At 45.2% G+C, this 22,134-nt stretch overlaps 2 protein-coding genes across 6 annotated transcripts in view; both read right to left on the reverse strand.

Moving 5' to 3' along the window:
- On the reverse strand, window positions 1–5,038 carry DLX1 (distal-less homeobox 1). Of its 2 annotated transcripts, none has more exons than XM_073904847.1 (4): window positions 4,902–5,038; window positions 3,770–4,450; window positions 2,898–3,097; window positions 1–1,749 (listed from the first exon to the last, which is right to left on the reverse strand). In XM_073904847.1, the coding sequence occupies exons 2-4, from the start codon at window positions 4,080–4,082 to the stop codon at window positions 1,495–1,497; spliced, it is 768 nt and encodes a 255-aa protein (XP_073760948.1). In that variant the 5' UTR covers window positions 4,083–4,450; window positions 4,902–5,038; the 3' UTR covers window positions 1–1,494. The 2 variants fall into 2 exon arrangements, with proteins under 2 accessions (XP_073760948.1, XP_025743581.1); XM_025887796.2 differs by having other exon boundaries at window positions 4,898–4,992.
- Window positions 5,039–9,034: 3,996 nt separating this feature from the next.
- Window positions 9,035–22,134, reverse strand: part of METAP1D (methionyl aminopeptidase type 1D, mitochondrial) — an 84,314-nt gene continuing 71,214 nt past the window's right edge. For all 4 annotated transcript variants that reach the window (XM_025850316.2, XM_073882544.1, XM_073882549.1 and 1 more), the window contains 5 exons: window positions 18,682–18,845; window positions 11,984–12,081; window positions 10,602–10,649; window positions 9,596–9,674; window positions 9,035–9,465 (listed from right to left, as the gene is read on the reverse strand). In XM_025850316.2, coding sequence (XP_025706101.2) covers window positions 9,387–9,465; window positions 9,596–9,674; window positions 10,602–10,649; window positions 11,984–12,081; window positions 18,682–18,845 — 468 coding nt within the window. In that variant the 3' untranslated portion in view covers window positions 9,035–9,386. The remainder of the gene's footprint in view (window positions 9,466–9,595; window positions 9,675–10,601; window positions 10,650–11,983; window positions 12,082–18,681; window positions 18,846–22,134) is intronic.

The raw sequence follows: 22,134 nt of genomic DNA on the forward strand, positions 1-22,134 counted from the left end.
CATAATTTTACTGTCTCAAAGAAACTTTATAACTTATTTACAAAGTTCTTTTTTTCCAAGATACAAAGCAATAAGTTAACATTCTCAATATAAAACTAAACTTTGACATAGAGAACACAAAACACGGTTGATTTCAATTGATCACATTTTCCAAATTTCACAAGTAAAATGTCAAGATTCTCATTTCACAAAGCATCAGGTTTTACAGCCACACACAACAGAACGGAAAAAAGCTAAGCTTGTGCAACATGTTTACGGAACAATAATAATAACAATAATAATTAACAACAATAATAATATGTACAGCGATTAGATCCTGCACTGGAGACTGGGCGGCCAGGGTGCTGCCTGGCGTTATTCTGTGGTCGAGCCTCTGGGGATTAGTGCTGCTTTTGTCTTACTTTAAAGCTCACTGGCTTTAGGGCACTCGTTTATGCTTGCCTGTTTTTTCTTCACTGCCCATCGGTCCTCTCTCAAGCTTCCAGAGGAGGGAATTAGGATCTTCCTTCTTGTCCGGGCAAAGCGACCAAGTCTTCCCCCGCCCCCCATGAGAATATTGTGTTGGCTTCATTTCTCTTTTTTTTTTCTTTTAAAAATAATGCAGAACATGTAAAAATGCAAAGCATTAGGTTCCAACCTCTCCATACCAGCGAAGTACAAAAGTTACTGTATAAGTTAAAAATCACCAGGTCCTCCTTATTCGGTTTTCCGAGTGCGTTTGAAGTAATCGGTACTTTTGGACCATGCGCTCCTTGCGCTCCACAGAACTGCGAAGTGGCCAACATTCACCCTCAGGCGAAGTCCATTTCTTAATAAATAAAGCCCCCTCCCTCCAATTTCCCCCAATTCCCGAACAAGCTACCCAGATGGTTAGGCAGGCCCAGGAGAAGGTCCGAAAGGACAAAACGTCCCAGCATGCGGAGCTGGGCGGCCCGGCGGCCCGAGCCTCTTCCGACCTGGTGACTTTTTTCAGAGGCCGCAGAGTGAGGACAGCGGACAGACGAGGACCTCGACTTCATCAGCGCACAGATACAGAGCGAAAGGAGACAAGAGACAGACAGAACAGAAAAAAAAAGCTTTTGCTTTTTCTACATTGTTTTTTTTTGTGGGTGTTTTTTTTGTTTTGTTTTGTTTTGTTTTTTCCTGGTAGTCCCACACAGCTGAGGGTCGGCGAGTCGGGTCCGGCTGGCTCGTCTTGCAGCTCTGGCTGTCTCGGGAGGTTGTGCCTGCGTTCGGAGGCCGCTGTCTGCTGTCACCGCGCGGCCTAGGCCGGGGCGAGGGCGAGGGCGTGGGCTCCGGGAAGTCGCCGGTCCAGACCGCGCGGGACTCCAAGGAGATGGCGGGCGTCCTGCCTTCGCTGTTCCTTCTTCTTTGCCCCTGGGCCCCTCTCCAGGCCCAGGGCTTGCGGACAGGGTGGTTGGACCGGGAGGCGGGTGGGGCCCGGGCCAGGGTGGGGGAGACGGGAAGGAGGCGGGAGGGTGCGGGCGGGCAACCTCACATGAGTTGGGGTTGCTGCATAGCTTCTTGGTGCGCCGAGGGGTACCACGACGTGTAGCTGGGGATGTAGGAACCGGCGCTGCCGCCCGAGCCCTTCCCAGATGAAGAGTTGGGGTTCCAGCCGGGCGGCACTGGTGGGGAGCCGGCAGACAGCGCCCGGCCGTTGGCCAGCGCGCTACCCTCCAGAGCCGCCCCGCCCTGCTTCATCAGTTTCTTGAACTTGGAACGCTTGTTCTGGAACCAGATCTTGACCTGCAAGAGCGGACAATAATGTGACTCGGCTAGGTCCATTGTGCCTACCGTGGTCTTCGGGGAGGTAAGGGGGCCGTGGGACAGGGGAGAAAGGATTCCCCTCGCCGCCCTGCGCGACTGGGCAGCTCCCTGCTGGAGGAGCAGAGCCCCACCACCACCTATAAGAACCAAAGCCTCGGAGGCCGGGCTGCCAGCCGCCGGTGGCCCGCAGGGGCCAGCTCGCAGAGAGCCAAGGGGGCGTGGTGGTGAGGAGTTAGTGGGGATCCAGGCCTTCGTTTGTCAGGGACTCAGCGCGACCCTGGCAATCGTCTGGGGGAAGAAGCAGCGCCTGCACAACATCGAGTCTTCAAGTCCAATGTGAACATCAATAAAAGAACCGAGTGGAGGAAAGGAGTGGAGGAAATTTATTTGCAATGCCACCTGCTTTCTCTTTGCTCCATCCTTTCTGCCCTTGAGTTGGGGGCTGACTGAGGAGGCCAAAAGGTTTTGTTAAACTTTTCATTTGGACTTACATCAACCTTTCCTTAGTGTCTGTTTGCTCTCCCCAGCTCTGCTCCAAATCCCGGCCCAGACGTTGGAAACCCGCGCCAGTCCTGATCAGAAAGCCCATGGGCTCCCCGAGAGTCTCAGAGCAATCCTCCTCCAGGGTCTGGGACTGGGGAGGTGAGAAGGCGGAGGAAAAGACTTCCCCTTACCCCAACCCGATGAGAAGGAGGAGGAGGGAGACTGAGGCTCGGCCCAGGCCCTGAGTGATTAGCCACACACTTCAAAGGCAAAGAAGGGATTAAGCCCAGAGTCTATTGTTCCAGTTGTTCGGGCACGTGTGACCTCAGAGTCCCCAAACAAAACGTCTAGGGAAATCCTTCCGCGCCCTAATCAGATTGTCCAGGGAGTGAGGGCCGGGCGGCAGGCAGCGCGGAGTAGAGTGCAGCGACCGAGCCAGGGCAGAGAGAACTAGGGAGGAAGGAGAGACGCAGGGAGAGCCAGGGGTGGGACGGACGGACGGACACACACACACACACACACACACACACACACACACACACACACACAGTCTCCGACCCTGAGGCCCAGAGAGCGAGAAATGAAGCTCCGGGCGCAGGCCGACCGCGGGAAGCCCGCTTGGCAGAGGGGCAGCGGCAAGGTACCTGCGTCTGCGTGAGTCCCAAGGAGGCCGCGAGCTCCGCCCTCTCGGGCAGAGCTAGGTACTGAGTTTGCTGGAATCTCCGGTTCAAAGCCTGCAACTGCAAACTGGAATAAATCGTCCTGGGTTTGCGGATCTTTTTCCCCTTGCCATTGAAGCGCACTTCACCGCCTTCCACCACCGTGCTCTTCTCGGAGTCAGCCCCTGGAGGGACAGCAGAAGCGGGGGGCTGCTGTTAATGCAGGGACAGCCTTCAGTGCGGGGAGCCGAGGGTGAGTGGCAACCGAGGGATGACAGAGGCTGGGCCGAGAGAGAACGCTCAAGAAACTCCGAAAGCCAGGGAAGTGTCCCGTAAAGTCCGAGGGCCGGACCGGGCCGCTGCAGGCGGACTGGGGCAGTTCCCAGGCGTGCAGTTCCTGCCTTTGCAGAGAAAGTTTGCTATTTTTGCACGCGGTAGCTGAGGTTTAATTACCCTTAATTGCATACATTGTTTATAGCGCTACGCAATAAATAATTACTGAGACTAATACGTGCACATGTGGGTTTCTGTTTTCCAAAGGGGCATTGTGTGCTCGGCGCACAGAGCCGGCCAGAGGCCTAGACAGTGCCAGGGGACGCTCTCGGATTTATCCTTTGCTGGATAGTTGCGAGTTGGGTGGAATTTAAAAAAATTTTTTTTTCTTTGCTATGACAAGGATCCATACATAGATTGATACCCGAAACCTCCATTGCTCCGGCGTCCTCCCCACCCCCACCTCTCTCTCCCCCTCTCCCTCCTCTCTCTCTCTCTCTTCCTCCCCCCTCCCTTCCTCCCTCCTTCTGTCCCTCTCTCCCTTCGTACCCTTTCCTCTCCCTCTCCCTGGCAGGCGCACGTACCTGGGTCCTCCAGGCGGCTCTGGGCGAGGCTGGCGCTGCCGGGGTAGGACTGCACCGAACTGATGTAGGGGCTGGACGCGTGGCTGCTGACCGAGTTGACGTAGGGGTAGCCCAGCGGTCGGGAGAAAGACGAGGCCGAGCTGTAGGCGCCGTCGGGCTGCGAATGGCCCGCCGAGTGTAAACAGTGCATGGAGTAGTGCCCGTGGGACATGGGAGAAGGAGACATTTGCTGGTTGGGTGGCCCAAACTCCATAAACACCGCCTTGCCCGACACGGGGCTGTTGAGACTTTCTGGCATGGTGGTCATGGTCATCTCTTCTCGCGGGGTCTGGGTGTGGGTCTCTCTCTCTCCTCTGCTTCCCTTTTGGGGGTCTCTGTGTTTCTCAGGACAGGAAGGAACCCAATTTAAGCGGAACAGGGGTTTTCACTTTCCATTCATAAGAAAATGGAGTTTGTCTCTTTGAAAAGTCTAAGCATGATGCTGCCGAGCTCCCCAAACTCGCTTCAAAGCTTTGACTCAGCCAAGGTCATAAATATTCATGAGCTGGCGGAGCTGATTGGTCCGCTGTCTTGCATAATCACCGGGGATTGGTCCGAGGCGCTCCGGCTCCGCTGGACTAGAGCGGGCGAGGCGGCCCGGCCTCGGGAGAAACGCGTCCACACTTCCCGGCCGGGGCTCCTCTGCAACAGAGCGCGCCGTGTGGAGCGCACAATGGGCTGCAGCGCCCGCGCGGGGACCTCAGCGGCCCGTGGCTCTTCAGCCTCCCGCCTCCCCAGCGCGCCTTACTTCCCAGAAACCCACCAGCGACTCGGCGCAGCCGCCCTCCCCCCACTACTGTCCCCACCCTCCGCCCGCCCCCAACACCGGGACAGGGGCACCGCTTCTCCAAGCCGCCGTCACCAGGTCCGGCGCTCAGCTAGGGCGGCTCTGGAGCCCCGGCCGCGGCCTCGGAGCGCGAAGTCGCACACTGCGGGGGTCGGGGGTGGGCACCAGAGGCGGCCAACAGGGCGCTGTCCTCCCGAGAGTCGTGTGCCTAGCGCAGCGCTCTCCTTGGCGGCGCCTCCCTGGCCTGGGTCCGCTCTGCCACATCCCTGGGGTCGGGTTTGGGGCCCTCCAGGCGAACTCACTCACTCGGCCGCCGCGCCGCCGCCGCCGCTCCCTGGGGCCCGCTCGCATTGCTCCAGGCCCAGCTGGCCACTCCAGCTCGAGGCTGCACCGGTCTGATTAAAGCAGAGCGCGCGAAGAGCCAGGAACCCGCGCTTCTCCTCCCAGGAAAGGCGGCCGCACCGCCCCTCCCCCCAACACACACTCCCTCTTTCCCTCCCAACCTTCCTCCGCCTCCCCCTCCCCTCCACTCCCTCTGCGCCGAACGCCCTGGACTCACTTGCCCCAAGGGCGCGGCGCAGAGTGGAGCCGAGGGGCCGGCGGGCTCAGTTCGGCTTGAGCCTCGGATACCAGGGGGTCATTTTCCGGCCTCCTGGGGTCTGGCAAGAGTACCCGGGATCTGGGAGTCCTGCGGACCACCGAAACCCGCGGCAAAACCGGGCCGGTGGTAGGCTTGTAGATCTGGTTACAGACTCGTCTCTCATTGTCGCCCAGGATCCTCCTCATCTCCAGTGGCCAAAGCGGGCTCCACTGGGCCTGGGGGCAGGGCTGGCAAAAGCTGCCACGGCGCCTTCTATCTTCTGGGGCGCTAGGTACAGAAAAGCGCACAAAAGCCCCCCGCCGCCGCCACCACACAGCCACCCCCACGAGGCGTGGCGCGCACCACGCTGTCTGCGAGGGGCTGTTGGTTCCCCATCCCGCCAGCCCCACGGTGAATCCCAAATTACTTTGTTAGGTAATTAGAAAGTGTTGATAATTATTTCTTTCATAATTTAGCGGTGTGATGGGAACGGGGAAATGATCTTGTGAAAGTTCACACGTGCAGATGTATTAGTTACTGATTCATTTGATTAAATGGTAGTCTCAAGTGCTCGGATCCGCAGCTGAAGGCGCCCCATTAGCATAACACTGATGTTTAATTTTCATACGCATAATTAGCCATATATTTAACACTAATAGCAACATGCAGCCTTTCAGCGTTAAACAGCCCGGGATTTGATCTGGCCTGAGCTGAACCTTCGGCGATGCACCTTCCCCTGTCTGGAGTGCGCACTGATCACAGGACAAACCTCTGTAATCAAGCACATTTTGGCAGAGGGAACACCAATAAAAATGAACATTCAAAACAAATTACATCGGTGCTGTCGTTACAGATATTAGTGGAAGGGGCTTCTCTCTTTTTTAACTTCTGTAGCCTCAGCAGCTGCCCGCGGAATTCCTCTCCTTTGGTTTAAGGGCATGATATCGGGGGTAGCAATATTTCAGGCAGCGTGGTTGGAGCAAAAGGAAAAACAAAAGCAAAACAAAACAAAAAATCCTTCAAACCAGTAACTGGCTTGCCAACGTTTTAAAAAGACTTTTTTTCCTTAATCACCCAACCACAGGGTGATGCTTTGTAGCAACAACCAGCTAATGACTCCGCCACCAGACTACTCCCGGAGCCGCTCCACTCCTCTTGATTTCCGTGTTGCACTTGTGGTTTTAATTGCTCCTTCCTAGCGCCTGTTTCGGGGTGTGGAGTGCGGTGTGGTGCGGTGCGCCCTGCACAGCAGCACGGATGCCGCCCGGGCCCCTGGTCTCTTGCGCGCACCTCTAGCGGGCCCTGCCCACGTAAGTGACCGCCGCGGCTGGCGCCGGGTCGGGGTTGGGGCCGAGGGAAGTGGCTGTTGACTTCTAGAGCTCAGCGCTGTACGTGAGGAAACCCGACGGCTGGGCGGCCCATGGGCCAGTTTATTCCAGAGAACTGCAGGGTGGGGGAAGGGGAGAGAGGCGGCGACGGGTCGCGACCGTCTACAGGGCTCTCTGTCCACATCTGGGAGGGGGAATCCAAGCCTTTCCAGCGCAGGGGACCGGGCTGGCTCCGTGGAACAAAGGACCCGCACGCGCCCCCTCAGGAAATGGTTTCAGAGCCTTGTTTATTTTAGAAATGCATTATGTGTGGGCGAGGGAGTGTCTACACTCGGGAATTATTTCTTAGCCCCAGAGAAGCAGGTCCGGGGAAGGGCGGCTGAGCCGGGGCCCTCGGGCGTTGAGACACCGGGCCTTGAGTAGCTTCGCAGCCTGCGATCTTATCTCCATTCTGTGAGCCCCGAGTGGATCCCTCCCACCCATCCCCACTGCTAAGACGACACCTGTTCTGGAACGTTGGTTTGCTTAGATCTTTGCCTGTCCCAACCCTCACATTTATCCAGAGAGCCCGAATTCCGAGTAGAACCTGTGGGAGACACCGCAGGACCCGAGTCCGGTGGTGTTAGCAGTATCCACGCGTGGGCTGGAATCCCGGTGTCCCCGGGTGAGGTGTGGGGCCAGTTCAGCTGGAAGGTGGTGGTCGTGGTGGTGGTGGTGCACACGGTATTTTTTAAAATCTGCTTTCTAATTTCAACTTCAAAGCATGTTAAACGGAGTTTGTTCTAAATCAAGTTTGTTTCCTACGGAGCTGATATTGGCTGGTGCTGGTATATATGCATATATGTGGGTATAATGTTTAAACCAGGCTTAAACTAGTTACTTTAATAAATAGGATTATAAACCTGTCCCATAAATACTTCCACCTCAGAATAATTGCTGCACAAACAGCATGTTATCCCAGTGGTTGGTAAAATCCTGTGGTCCTAATAAAATTATTCTTGGGGAACTTGGAGTAAACTGATCCTTAGATAAGATAAGTGGCTAACGTTGCAATCTGATTGCTCTAGGAGAGAAGTGAAATCGTTATCTGGCAAACCTCTCCCAAGGCCATCTGGGCCAGGTTCCTTCCCAGAGAATCGGATTGTTCAGGAGCAGTAGTCAGTCTCCAGGCCTTTACTTGGCCAATGTCTCAAGCACCCCGAAAAGTTTTTCTATGGTCCTTGTAAATCTTCAGCCCTTCCCTCGCCTTTTCCAGCTCTCAGATCCACTTGAATTGGAATCACCTCTGTCCAAATTCTCCATCCCTGGGTGCAGAGAAAGGGAGCTGGAAGGGTTGGAAGGTGCCCAGGAGAATCTGAGTTCTGGGAAAAGCTTGAACTAGCCACTTTTCCAAGTGTACTTACTGACCTGTTTCCTATCTCTTCTCCCACCACTCTGTGTCACAAAGACACAGAGTGTCTCCTGGGTCCTGATCACAGTGACCACCTGTCATGGCAACTACAGGTGCTTGCATTTCCTTGGTGCACTCCAGCCCAAGCTATATTTAGTGGGCGGCAACTTTGCAAAACCCGCTTCAGTAGAAACAAAAGTTAGCACAACCCCTGGCTGCCCGGACACCCTCACCAAACTTGTTCCTAAAACTATAGCCAGAGGGGGGCTATTCTCTATGTGACCTACTAGACACCCAGCACCTCTTCACCTGAGCCCAGGTGTGAACAGGTGCTGGGGGGGAGTGGGTAGTGCGTGCTAAGGAAGGGAGGGTATTCTGATCAGAAATGGGCCTTTGGGAAATGCAGAATGTGGGTGCTTGGATTTTCTGCTTCTGAAGCAGGTGGAGCTGCAGGCTTGCCAGTTCCAGTCCCAGTTAACCTGGCTCTTGCCCTCCGAAGTTTCCATATCTTCCCCTGCTAGAATCCTCTGGGTCTCCAGGAGGAGAGCGCAGTCCAAAGGGGGCCAATATGGGGAGAGGTCAGCTTAGGAGCTAGACCAGCTGGACACTGTTCACACCTGGACTGGTGGGGCCAATGTTCTAATTTCTAGTGCAACAGACGGTCGTGTGTGTGTGTGTGTGTGTGTGTGTGTGTGTGTGTGTGTGTGTGTGTGTGGTGTGTGTGTGATGGAGGGGTGAGAGGGTCCCTCAATAGTAACCTCAGGGATGGCCGCTTGGGGCAGGATGAGAGGTGTGAGGAGGAGCCACAGGGGACCAGGAAGGTCCTGTTTGTGGACTGATAAAACACTGTAGAGGCCAGACCCACGGTTCACAGGCAAGGAAATATTTGTAACCAACCCCACCGTTTGTGGGCTAATCTTTTCATCACAAAGCAGCTATGAAGGGAAAAGAACTGGAAGGGCTGGTGCCAATGTGGGATTCACAAGGGGGAAAGAAGAGACTTTTAAAAAATTCCCAGCTAACATCTAGCCTCATTCTTTCCCCCATGCGCCCATGTGAAAAGTTCAGAGAATCAAAAATTAACCATCTACCCTCTCCCTCTAGTAACTGTCGGAGACGAAGGACCACAGACACAATGGGCTTAGGAGGGGAAAGCTTTTTACTTGGGCAGTCAAGACAAGGAAAAGAGAAAACCATGCATCTCTAGAAATCCCTCATCTTCCAAACAAGAGAATCCTCATTCCCCCTCCCCCAGAATCGCTTCCCGCAGTGGGAAGCCGAGCCGCGGTCCCCCCGGAAGCCGTGCAGCCAAGGCAGAGCTTGAGATCTGAGTTCCCAACTGCCCCCAATCCCCACCGGGTTTTTCCAAGCCTAGAAGCTAGGTTGGTTACTGCGTGATCTCCGGTTCGCCTGTGTCTTCTAAAAGTTCTCCAGCTGGATTTCAGCAATTTAGGAAAAAAAGCACCCGGCCTCTGCGACCCTCGGGCGGCTCCTCAGGCCTCCTGGGGCAGTTTGGTCAGGATCTGCACGCCCCCCGACGTGATGAGAACTGTGTGCTCGAACTGGGCGGACCTGAAACACACACCGCAGCGGTCAGAAGGCGCGCGAGCCGGCGGGTCGGGGAAGAGCAGAGCGCGCGAGCCGTCGGACCAACCTTCCCTTCCCATATCATTTTAAAAGCAGTGACACAGAAAGCAAACACCTTTGATTGTCCAGGGAGACCACAGTCCAGGCATCTTCCAGGACTTTAAATTCAGGGGATCCCTCCGTTATGATTGGCTCTGTAAGAGGGAAAATATTTACTGCAGGGATCTAATCAGATTCTTGTCAAATATTGTTTCGGCTGATTATGAAAAAAGAGAATAAGAAGGTCCTCCTCCCCTCCCCCCAAGTGCTTCCCCCACGGGTTCCTGTTGTCATCTCACAAGGGCTGATAATTGATGTTGCTTACATAGTATACTGCAAACTAAACAGTAGGAAGAGCAAACACGACCGCATTCAAAAATGTATGAAGTTGCCTGTTCGTAATTTTTTTGAGAAAAAAAGGGCATTTTAATCAAGCCTTAATTAGGACCCCGTGGATAATAACCACCCAAACACCAGTCCCTCTTATAAATACCAGTCAGTTTTTAAAAATATTTGAATTTTTAAAACATGCTTAAAATGTTCATTAATCAGCAAATAACAATTTTCTTATTTCACGTTAATTGCTTCTCCATTAAGTACCACAGTCAGAAATATGATGCCTTTAGGGTCTTAGATGATTGGAATTTGGTGGTGACACCAATCACATGATCAGCCAGGAATGGGCAGCCAGACAGTACGTATCACTTGCCGACAAGGAGCAAGGGACATGATCACTTCTAGTTACTGGGTGTTACGGGGGCGGGGGGGGGGAGACCCAAAACAAAACAAGACCAAAAAAACCCCAAAACCAAACCAAAACAAATAAAAAAAAACAAACACCACATTATGCTGGTAACAGAATTAGAGGTTGGATGGCTGCCGTCTCCTAAATGTGTCGGTAAGTATCTGATTTAGGAAGATGGGGCTCAAGGATATTATTTAATCAGATTTGCTATGCATCTGAATTATTTCATTACACTGATTGGCTTTATTATTCCTTCACGGGACTGCCGGGCCTAGGCCAGCACTGCTGCTTCCACCCAGGAAGCCACTGCTCTCTGAAGGGGAGCTTGGGCACTGACCTATGGTGAACGTCATTCCCTCCTCCATGAGTAGATCGCTGTCATTTGCTGCAAAACAAAAAATACGGGGCAAAAACTAATGATGTAATATATGGTGATTAACATAACAATAAAAAAAATTAAAAAAAAAATACGGGGTAGGGGGAGTGAGAAATGGAGAGAAATAGAAAAACAGAATTAGAGGGGTAGGATTGCTCAAAAAAAAGCTTGGTCTTTTTTAAAAAATTTTTTTCTTTTAGGGTATGAGGAAGGATGGAGATTTCTAGAAACCTGGTAGTGGCCATCACCAAGGGATGGCCACTGGGAAGGGTGCACCAAGGTCTACCAGAGGCAGCCGGGGTGCCTCGGGCCCCCGTTGCGGGTTTTAGACAACCTCCACGGGTTTTAGACAACCTCCACGGCGTTCTGGCCGCCTGCTTCCGGGCCTCCTGGCTTCACTGGGCCCTAGGCTCTGCCCACCACCCCAAAGAGAAAGGCATCTTGGGGAACTGATACAAAGGAAAGGCAGTCCCTTAGGGTGCAGATTAAAGCAGGAGGCTAATAGGAGAGAGGTGACTTGAAATAACTCCGAGTGTTGATGCAGGGTGGGGCACACGCCTGAGACACTCTTTCTGCACTCCTGAGCTGCCTCAGGCGGGGCTCTTTGGTGCAAAAGGAATTCTGACCTGCTGGGTCCATGGGGATCTTCCAGGGAATGGGTTCTAGGCAGTACTTCTTCTAGGGACTGCTTCGACCCCAAGCACACAGGTCAAGGTCCAACTTTCCTTCGGTCCCTGTCCAGGGGTGCAGCCCCCCTGGGGGGCACTCTATAGTACTGCCTCCTGCCCTAACCACTGCTTCTGGCCCACCCTTGCCTTTTCATTGTAGGGTGCACACCCAGGCAGTGAAAAGCAGGAGGTTCTAGGGAAGGAATACAAGGGTGGGTATAATCTAGAAATCACTAAAGAGTACATGCTGCTAAATACATCAGCTGTCAACGCTGTGTAGGATGTAATGAAGTTTAACCACAACAGTCAGCGGTTAGAGAAGGGGGTAGAAAAAGAAAAATAGAAAACAGTCATATGTGCATGCTGCTGGGACAATGACGCAGTGGCATTTTGTTTTTAGTAACTTTTTCTAGACAAATACCCCTTGTGCCTTCCAGCCATCACCCTTCAGGGGAAGACAAAAAGCAAAATAAACCCTATTCGGAGACTGAAACTGCTGGGCTCTAATCCAGTAACACAATAATGTGCTGGTTACAATTAAGTAACCCCCCCCCACACACACACACATGCACACAAAAGGATGATCATATGAATTCAAAGTTAGAGGAACATCAGGAGCAAAACTGCCTTATTCTGATTCCATCCAATAAATAGTTCCCAAATTAACTTCCTTACCGTGATGCCAAATTTCTGGATGTCCATGAAAGTAAGATCCTATCCCATGCCCCACAAAATGTGGACAGACTTGCAAACCATTCTGATGAGTTATGTGGCTTTAAAAGTGACCAAACAAAAATATTTAATTAAATTAGGTAAGTTTTTAATGCATTCTTAGGTAAAGTCACTTTAAAATGGTCTCTGAAAGAGAAAAAAATCAGTTATATTTAGAGCCAGATAATGTTTTTATTATTCTGGAATAATTAAAATTTTTGCCATTGCATGTAACAACTCCCTTTGGATAAATGAAGAAAAAAGGTATGTATTGAACAGCAGTTTGCTTCATTTACCTTAGAACAGCATTCAAACAAGGCCACTTTTAGACAACAAATGAGTGTGCATGCACACATATATAGATCGGAATGCATAACCAAGACACATGTGCATAGAATGCAGGTCATAAAAACTTGTCTGGTTTGTATAAGGTTTCAGAAAAGACTGTGCAAATTACTACTGATTTGGGAACTGAAAAGAGAAACAAAAATGCAATCTAGAAATGTGACCTCCTACTTTTATGGTTTCCTTATTCTGGCCTATTTCAAAACATTCTACATTTTAGAAACAGACACACTCATACAAAAGGTCAAATCGCATTGTCAATATTCTTGAAATACTCCAAAACTTTGTCATCATTTGGGATTTTCACTCAAGACTTATGTCATTAACAAAATTCACACAGAATGCTTTTTAATCACCTTGATGCTTAAGAGAAGCTAGTATTGTGATTCCTAATTCTTAATGCTTTATTAGTTCTTTCTACATGCAAATGTACTGGGTTCCATCTATTCCGTATAAATGAAGTCTGGCATATAGAATCCACCCTAAAATCCTCACGTACAAAGTTAAGAAGTTGTTTTTGAAATCAGGTGAACATACTCATTTCTAGGAGCACCAGAAAGATACCAATATAAATGATGAACAATTTATATTTTCATGTGGATGAGGGGCATAGTGCCCTAACCCAAACCATAACAATGGATCAGGATTTACAGGACTACTATTTAAATTCTTATCAAAGTCAAAGTTCTTAGATCCCAAACTAGAGTTTCCAGTAGACCCTAGGTTTAGTTGAACATGAACTCAAAGGCAGCATCTCTAAGAGCATTCATGTCAATACACTTATCTCTGAACATGTTTAACTTTCATCTCCAGACCTGCAAGATACCTTCCCTTACACCAGGATGTCACTATAAAGAGCAGATGGACAGCCCCTCATTCAGATTTAATTTCCATGTAACTGATAGTGCAGAAATAGGTAAGCTACGCATGTGTCAATGACAGGAATAACAAGTCAACATTTTTATCTCTTAAAGTTGTACTTTATGGTTGTAGTTATTTCTGTATGTCTTTGCACTTGGGGCAGGAGGTATAAAAACTTTTCCAAGGTGCTTCTATCTGCACCACACAATTTCTAAATAAAAATTGAGAATGGAGAGTGGATAGAGGGTGAAAGAGAGATTATCAGATAAGACAATAATGATCTAGACTTTTTTTTTTTACAAGAATGGGTTCTACCTAAACCTGTAAATTATGTGACTTCAGTCCCAACAAACCTCAATGATTCTAAAAACATTCGATATAAACTGTTCTATTTTCTTTCCTCAAAAGAAAAAAAAAACCCTACGACCTAACTGATTGGCAGGCATCACGGCTACATCTTAAATGTGTGTTACAATGGCAATCTTCATTTTAATTTCTGATGAGAGGAGAGGAAGAAAGTCCACTCTGAAAAAACACTTGGGGTCCCTCCGCCATCACACCTCTCATCCCTCTTCATAAAAGAAGCCGTGCAATTACAAGGTGGCTAAAGATATTTGAGTGCATTCTCCTACAACAATTTACTGCCTGGATCCTGCTGGAACTTACGGTTATAGGAGTATCATAGAATGTATGTGTCATGAATGCAAAGGTCAGGATTTCACAGCCGGGTGGAAAGAGGAAAAGCACAGGACAAATTTCGCTCAGTTCCTTGGCTGAGCACCCATCTCAATGCTTGATTCCCAGGAGCTAAGTATATAGTTCTGTCTGCTTTTCAGGGTATTTCCCTTTTGGATTTGTAGTGAGCTTTTTAACGCATACTTACTGGGACTAAATGGGATCAAATCTCACTAATGTTCCTATTTCCTATTTAAAATCATGCCCCTTCTACTATTTTGGAATATACGGGAAGCACAAGGTTATCTGCCCTGATTCTAGGGCTTAAATCTAACTTCATAAGAGACCATCCAAGTGACCTGTCGTAGCAGGTGGCGTCATGGGAAGGTGGAGCATACATGTGCTTCCCTTAACTGGTGTGTTGCGGGAAATGGAAACAGCTGGGTGGGCAGGGCTGCCCAAGAAACGTAGCAGCCGCTCCCCAGCACCAGGCCTCACAGGGCCGTGACCCCTTCTGAGCTTGAGGGTCTTCTTGCCCTGGACATTCCCACTCAGGAGATCTGCCTTCTTTCTGCTGAAACCTACTGAAGAAAAGAATTCTCCTGGTATTAGCTGTTCTGTTCCGGTTTTTCTCTAACTAAGAATCCTCTCAGACAGTACAATACTTATCCATGAGCCTGAGCTCATTTATGATTTGAAGTCCTTCATAGGGACTACTTGGGGAGGAAGAAGAGGGGAGAGGAAGAAGAAGGTGTACAAATGTAGTTTCTGAACTTACTTTGAAATCACCCTATTATTACAGTTCATGTTTCAGTTATGGTTCCTCTCTTAAGAAATTTCGTCTTGTGACCGTTTTCTTCCATTTAATTCCCTTTCATGAGGTAGTTTTCCTCAACTGAAGTATTGTGTAGATAAATTAAAATTCTTAATACATTTCAAGTACATTTTGTGACTAAGAATACATTCCCCAAGAGGGCAGAGGAGTACTATGTTTAAGTGCATACTCTTCTCAAGAAATAAAAATGCACATGGAAATAGTTTTATCACCATTTTTACATGAATCCTATAAAGAGCACTAATTTCCAAACAGTCACCTCTCTAATTAAATGGCCCCTGATTTTCCGAGTTCGGTCTTTCCAGATTTTTATTTTAAACAGTAGTCTTTGAATGAAGGAATGCACGAGTCTAAGGATTCCCTCTAATGACATGGAATATTTAAGTACAATTAGTAATATTTTTAAAAGCCAACAACCGTTTTCCAAAAGAGTGGTATATTTTTTTGTTTCAAGCTGGATCACAAATTACTGTATTTTTCTTACAATGGTGCTGAACTTTTATTTGAGGTTTTCTGTTTCTGAAAAGCAGACATGACGGATTGAAATAAAAGATAATTTATTGCAGTGCTTACTTTCATGTGCCGAGAGAAGCAGTGTAATTGTAATTTACAGTAGCTGTCAAGAAAAATCCATCACAGATGACATTAAAATGACTTATTTTGCCTGAGCCACTTATTGTTTAAATGTGCATAATCTAATAGAAAGAGATTATTTTTAAAAATCTGCTTTATATTCTTCTAAATTAATATCAAAACATATACTTATGAATTAAACATTAAAAACCATTTATTGATACTTTCATCATGACACTTAGAACTATAAGTTTAAATTATTTTTGATTGAACTGTCACATATTTGGGATGCATGAATCTACACATTCATAATATTCTCATGTACAGATCATATCATCTAGAGATAATCTGAATATACAGCTTTAGAGATAATTTAAAGCAAATGTAGGTACAGTGAGCATAATAACACTGTAACCTAAAGTTCACTAGCCATCCCTTATGAAGAAAAAGGGCACACAGAGAACTCTTTTCATTAAACTATTATAGACAATACTTCAGAGATATCCTCCTACCCTTCCAGGCTTCAGAGAATTTCAAAATTTCGCCCTAAAGATCACTAGGTTTTTGGTAACATACTACAAATAAAAGAAGCTTGAATGTTCTTTTCGTGGTGTATCAGTAGAGGGAGGCTATGCAAAAGACGGTGAATATCTTAAAATAAATGAGACTGACTTGAAAGATGTTTGTAAACCTTGGGTCTGTAATGATTCCAAGTACTTTTGGCTTAAAGGTGGAGATTGTTTATTTACTCCCTTGAGATTTTGCCTGAATAAGAAAAGGCAAAATAATAGATGTCCAGAAACATCGTCTTAACATTGGTTAGTCCCCGGTGGCAGACAGAAACCATCTAAATAATGAAATGTATCAGGGTACAAGCAAAAAGTTCATTGTCTATTATTTTTCACATAGTTTTCTAAGTGTAGCTGTTGGGGCTGATCTGGTTTTCAAAGGAGCTTGTACATGCGAGTTCATACTCTTGGAAAACTGACCTTTGCATCCAAAGAGCTAAAATCCAATGTCACTTTCAATTCTACTCTTCTTCTTCTTCTTCTTCTTTTTAATGTAGCTAGAATTAATGTAGTGAATATGTAATGAAATGCATTATCCTGCATGGAGATTTATCAGATTTTCCGACTGAATGCTATGCTTTGCTAGTACTAGCTGGAGCTCACCTGCGTGTTGGTGTGGCGTGTGGCTCTTTTTTGTAAAGAGTTAAGTCGTACACAAAAAAAGGGAACAAAGGTCAGCACCCAGCCGCCACTTGAATGTGAGATTTTTCTTTTTATTCCCCTTGATGTATACTAGGCTCTGTGTTATTAGTCTTAATGATGGAAAATTGTAGTGTTGATACAAATCTTTTTTTCAAAGTAGTAGGCGGGAGCTCCATTTGTTAGTAAGTTTTTTTGTGACTAAAAGCCACGGACAGTACATTTATGTAGCAGTAAAAGGCCTAGATGCTCTTTCCATAGCAGAGCTAATTATTCCTACTGTGACCTTACTGATCTAGCCTGTTCCTAGCACATCTCATCTGCACGCCTGTTCCTCTGTGTAGATGGTGTCAGAGAATATGAAAAACCCTATAATGAAACCATTTTCATGATGGAGAAAGGCTACTGGAGTTGCACTTGCTACAAAGAGGCTCAATTATATGAGTAATTGTGATAATTTTCTACATTCATAGCCTTCAATGGGGAAAAAAGAATGAGAGCCACAAAGGAAAATTACTTTAACAAGAAAGTACAGAGAGTAAAAATGGAAGAAGAGACAAAAAGGGGAAAAAATAACCAGAAAAAAAAAGTTTAAAAAATAGATCTGGAGGGAGGAATAGCGAGACAGGGAGAACAACAGAAATGCTCAAAAGCCCATGTGCAGCTGTGTTGCACAATTAAATTGAATTTTTTTCCTGCAGTTGATGAATGTGACTACTGCAAATGTGCCTCTGTAGTTAGCTATCATTTGTTGTTCCGTGACAGGAAAAGGATAATTACCTCTCAGAGAGAATCAAAGGCTGACATGCCCTTTAGACACAGCCATGAATGCAGAGCTCGATAGAATGCTTGAATAAGAATCTAGTGTTCTCTGCCCCCTTCTACTGAAGAATAAATTTTGTTAAAATGCAAGAGCACCACCAGTAAATTTGTTGAACCCTAGGTGTTCAAAAATATGAGATACATCGATCGACTCATCCCATTTGCAAAAATAAAACTGCATTTTGAATTCATTTCTATTATATTCATGGACAGTAAGACAGTGAGATATGCATTAAATTTCTTTTCCCAGTAGGGGTCTGATTCAACATTTCCTATGAAAGAACAGAGAGACACTATCCTTTTTTCCCAGGCTAGTTAGCCTATAATTTAAAACTGTCAAAAACACAATTTTGTTCAAAGTCTTCAATAAAAGCTTCTCAGATATAACCCAAAGAGATTTTACTAAAGTTTGATTCAGACATTGTTACAATATTTTTAAAGCCATAAATACATTTAACTGATATTTTACTGCCTTTTTTCTTAAAGTATTTGAGGGCTTACGAAGAAAAAAGGCAGCATCTTTTCAAGGTGACTAAGCCTTCCATCCTTGAGACAAACGGGAAGTATTCAATGGTTCATATTAATGAGAACAGTACTTTAAAAGGTACTGATGTGATCATCTTTAACACAATGCATTACTTTTGAATGAAAACACATATTCTGTATGTCTACTTCAAAACAGTTATGGGGGTTAAAAGAAAAGATCTAAAAGGAGGTAACAGATTACGGGGAAAAGTCTCAAATTCAGCAAATACACATATACTCAAAAAGCAAGCACAGAATACTGTTTGGAAAATAAACAATCGTTTACAGGGGAAAAAATGAACCAGACAAGAAAAGGACACAAGCTCACCCTTTCAGCCTGTGTGCTAATCCACTAATTTGAAAGGTAAGGCTTGCTTGAGCTAATGTTTTTTAAATCTCTGTATCACAGGAATATGTTTCACTTCATTCCTCATAAAATTTAGCTTTTCTCCTGTTTCATTATCCAAGAGTTGGGATGCTTATCCCCTTCTTAGGTACTTTCTTCGATGTTTGGTGTGATTTTGGGTAAAGGAACACTACAGACCAATATGTCGAGCTAAAACTAAAGCAGTCATATAAATATTGCTTGCTGCTCCTGTAAGTTTCCTGCTGACCCTAGTATAATTCACTGTTTTAAAATCTCTCTCTCTCTTTTTTTAAACCCAGGGAACAACACCGCAGCTTGGCAGTTCACATACTGATATCAGACTGAAATGATGGTTCTGAATCATAAAACATGTCATCAATTTTATACCAAGCCACCAATAACCTTTGTACCATTTGCCAACCCTCCCTTTACTTGTCAGTGTAAGGCTTACCTGATTGTGTTTCCAATTACAGAGAAGGGAGCCCCCGCTCTGCAAGCTGCAATTGCTTCATCTCTACACCTCCTGGCAACCTCCACTAACTTTTTACCACATTCATCCACATTGCCCACCAAAAACGTTTCCGAGGTGTCTCCATGGTAGCCATTGTAATAGACCTAAACACAGGCAAACATTTTAAAATACGTCCTTGTTTAAAAATGTACTCTCCAAAAGTATGTATTGTGTTCATTTATGTATTTAGTAGATTCATATGTTTCACCCTTCCAGAATCACTCTCATTTCCCTACAAAAAAAAAAAAAAAAAAAGAGGATATGCTAAAGCCTTACAGGAATTAAAAAGATGAGCCATACGATGATATTACAAAATCTAAAAATAAATTCGTAACTAGAATGGCGATTTCAGCATTATGAATAGCAAAGCTAGTATAATGTTTTGATTCCTCATTTTATTTCTGAGAAGACAAAACTATACATGCATAAATTAGTGACCAAAGACATTGACCCACAATTACTACAATAGCTCTAGAGAACCTAGAAGTATTTAACATAGTGAAAAGTTTCTTCAGTGTCATGAAGATACTTGATCTTTCATTTACCAATCCTACATTTGGAAGTGATAGACAATAAGAAGAAGAAATAAAATAGACATGTCAGTATTAAACAGTAGGAGAATTTCGTTCCAAGAATTGAAGTGGCTCAATATGGGAATGAAATATGTTAGGGAAAGATCCTGTCTGGAAGTGAAACCTTAGTCAAATGGTCCAGATAGCAGAATGTTAACAGAAAACACTACACATGGGTTTTTAAAGGATTAAAATATAACAAAATACGCTTAAGAATAAAATTACAGAAAATATAATTTTATCAGTCATCAATGATTCAGTAGGCCCTATAGGATCTTGAAAGACACCAGATTCATTATAAAAAATCAATAATTAACAAACACTATAATAAATATAGAAGGTAGAAGGGACTGGTTGAATATTGATCCTTAGATATAGCATGGAATTTGCTATTTTGCATAAATTTTACCTATGTAATTGTTTTTCACATTTCTCTTTCTCATGAAGTAAAATGCAGAAACTTATAAAAAAAGATATTTAGCTGAGCTTTCTGTCTATCTTAATACTGAGTTGATGTCTTAATCTATATACTATTCTGCACCAAAAAAAATACTCTACTACACCCTGTAAGGGAAGCAGGAAAAGTCTTTATTCAGTCTTCACTTTATAAGTCAGCAATCTGAGGCATAAACAGGTAACTTGTCTAAGGCTGGTGGCAAAATACAGAGGTAGATCCAGATTAACATGATGGATTATTGGCTTCTAAACAAATGTTTTCTCTAATGTGTCACATGACCTTAATTACCTTGCAATAGAGTAGTGTTTCATACTTTTTTTCCCATTTGCAATCCAAGAAAGTACAAGTTTGACTTTATACACAAATATATTACAGTTACTAATATAAGCATGTTTTAAAAATGTATAATTCAGTGTTTATGTAACTGTTATTTAAGTAAAAAATATTTTTAAAAATCTTTATTTGCCTTTTTACATTACTTTTTGCTAGCTTTCAAAATATGTGAAAGATTCAATATATGTGAGAATAACAATACTTCTGAAAGCCTATGGCAGTTATCTATAATTAGGGTTTATGCTCACAAAGTATTCTTGTTTTGTACTTCATTTATTAAACAAATATTTATTGAGCAACTACTCTAGGCATCTCACAGTCTGTTTTTTTAACATTCACTTTCAAGGGGGAAAGAAGTCTGTTTTATTGTGGTATATACTAGGTGTAAACAATTATAAAATGCATAACGAGTATTTTCTGATAAAAGTATAGGATCTGATAATGGAGTCTTTCACTTAATATCATATCTCACAGGGAATATAATTTGTGGGGGGGGTAAAAAATATATAATTTATTAAGATAGAGACCAATATGTTTTCTTGACTCCTTCATATTTCTAGACACTTGAAGTATTTCACATTGCTTTGAGTTTCTGCAATTGTGAAATATTTGAATGTTAAAAATGTATTAAAAGTCTTCAGGAAACAGAAAAGGCATGGAATATTCTCTTTGGATGCACTGGGAGCAGTAGGAAAGAGTGTGCTGATTTCATTCAAAGCAGCAACATTTTATTAGGGGGTGATTAGGTGAGATAATAAATGTACAAACCCCAAATCAGTTACAATTCAAAAGAAAAGTATATCAGGAAAAATACTTTACTTCAGGTATACTTCATAAAATATCTCCTCCTTCATGATCCTGAGTTGGAAAGATAAACCAACAGAATATATGTGGAGCAAATGTTCAAGTATTCTAAGTAGGACAAAATGATATATGAAAGAGTAGCAGCAATAAAGGAATCATTGGCTATGTCACCATACAAACTGATATGAAGAAAAGAGGCTGAGTTAATTTAAACAACTAAAAATTTGGCCAAACTCAATGATCGGATGCCAATTTCCACCTCATTCTCTCGCCTACCTAAGTTCATGGTGGGGATACAAAATAACTATTATGGAAAATATTTCCTCATTCATAGAAGCTATACTCCTTGAATGGTGTCTGTCGCAACTAGTTCTCATCAGATGATTAAATTTTATTTCTGTATTTAAACCTTATTTATTAATCATCAGATGTATACAATTTATTTACAATCTACATAATCCAAAGGGACCATTACAAACTTTTTTAGTAAAACGAACTGCCAAAGCGCAAATGATCCAAGTCTGAGAGTAGTGAAAGGCTGAGGGAATTAGAAAAGGTTAGAGCTTGTGCAATTTGAAGTTCCCGTGTTAAATCACTTTGGGTTGTTATTTAAAAGAAAGGCTGTTAACCATGTGGTAAAAAGTTAGGTGCAGAGAGAAAACCACTCTGCTCGTATGCTCCGAGTTCAAGGCTCTCTATACCCTCTCTGCCACAAATGGAACACGACGTTACCTTCAGGGATTTTACTAAATCTAAGGAACACTGCTAGCAAAAGAGTTGCTGTCCAAATAGACTGACACACACAGGCCAATGTAGCCCCTAATGACAGAGTAAGATAATGACAGGCCCCACTCAAAATCAGCAGGAAGAGGAAGATCAATCTTGGCAGAGTGAAGGAAAAATGCTGGCTTTCTTCATGTTAGCTCATCTCATACATATCTGGCTTCAGCAGCTGCCCAGTGCCGCGGTGGCTCTGCATTAACTACACAGTGGATCAATAACAATTACACCTTCTCAAAAACATGACACATAGCAGGATTGGGTTGACATTTCACTTAGGCCAACATTGATCTCAGTGCATCTGATTCCAGCCCTAAATTCAAGTCAGGCCTGGGTTTACTTGGAATAAACACGGAGTTAAAGACAAAAAAGGAAACCAGCTGCTTGCGTCTGGGTCTAGAAGTAAACAGCACTTCCCTTGGTGCGGCTCGCATTTTCAAGCCACAA

This window comes from Callorhinus ursinus, unplaced genomic scaffold (genome assembly GCF_003265705.2).
Source record: "Callorhinus ursinus isolate GAN/ISIS: 27379988/994484 unplaced genomic scaffold, GSC_fseal_2.0 scaffold2, whole genome shotgun sequence".
NCBI classification, from domain to species: domain Eukaryota; kingdom Metazoa; phylum Chordata; class Mammalia; order Carnivora; family Otariidae; genus Callorhinus; species Callorhinus ursinus.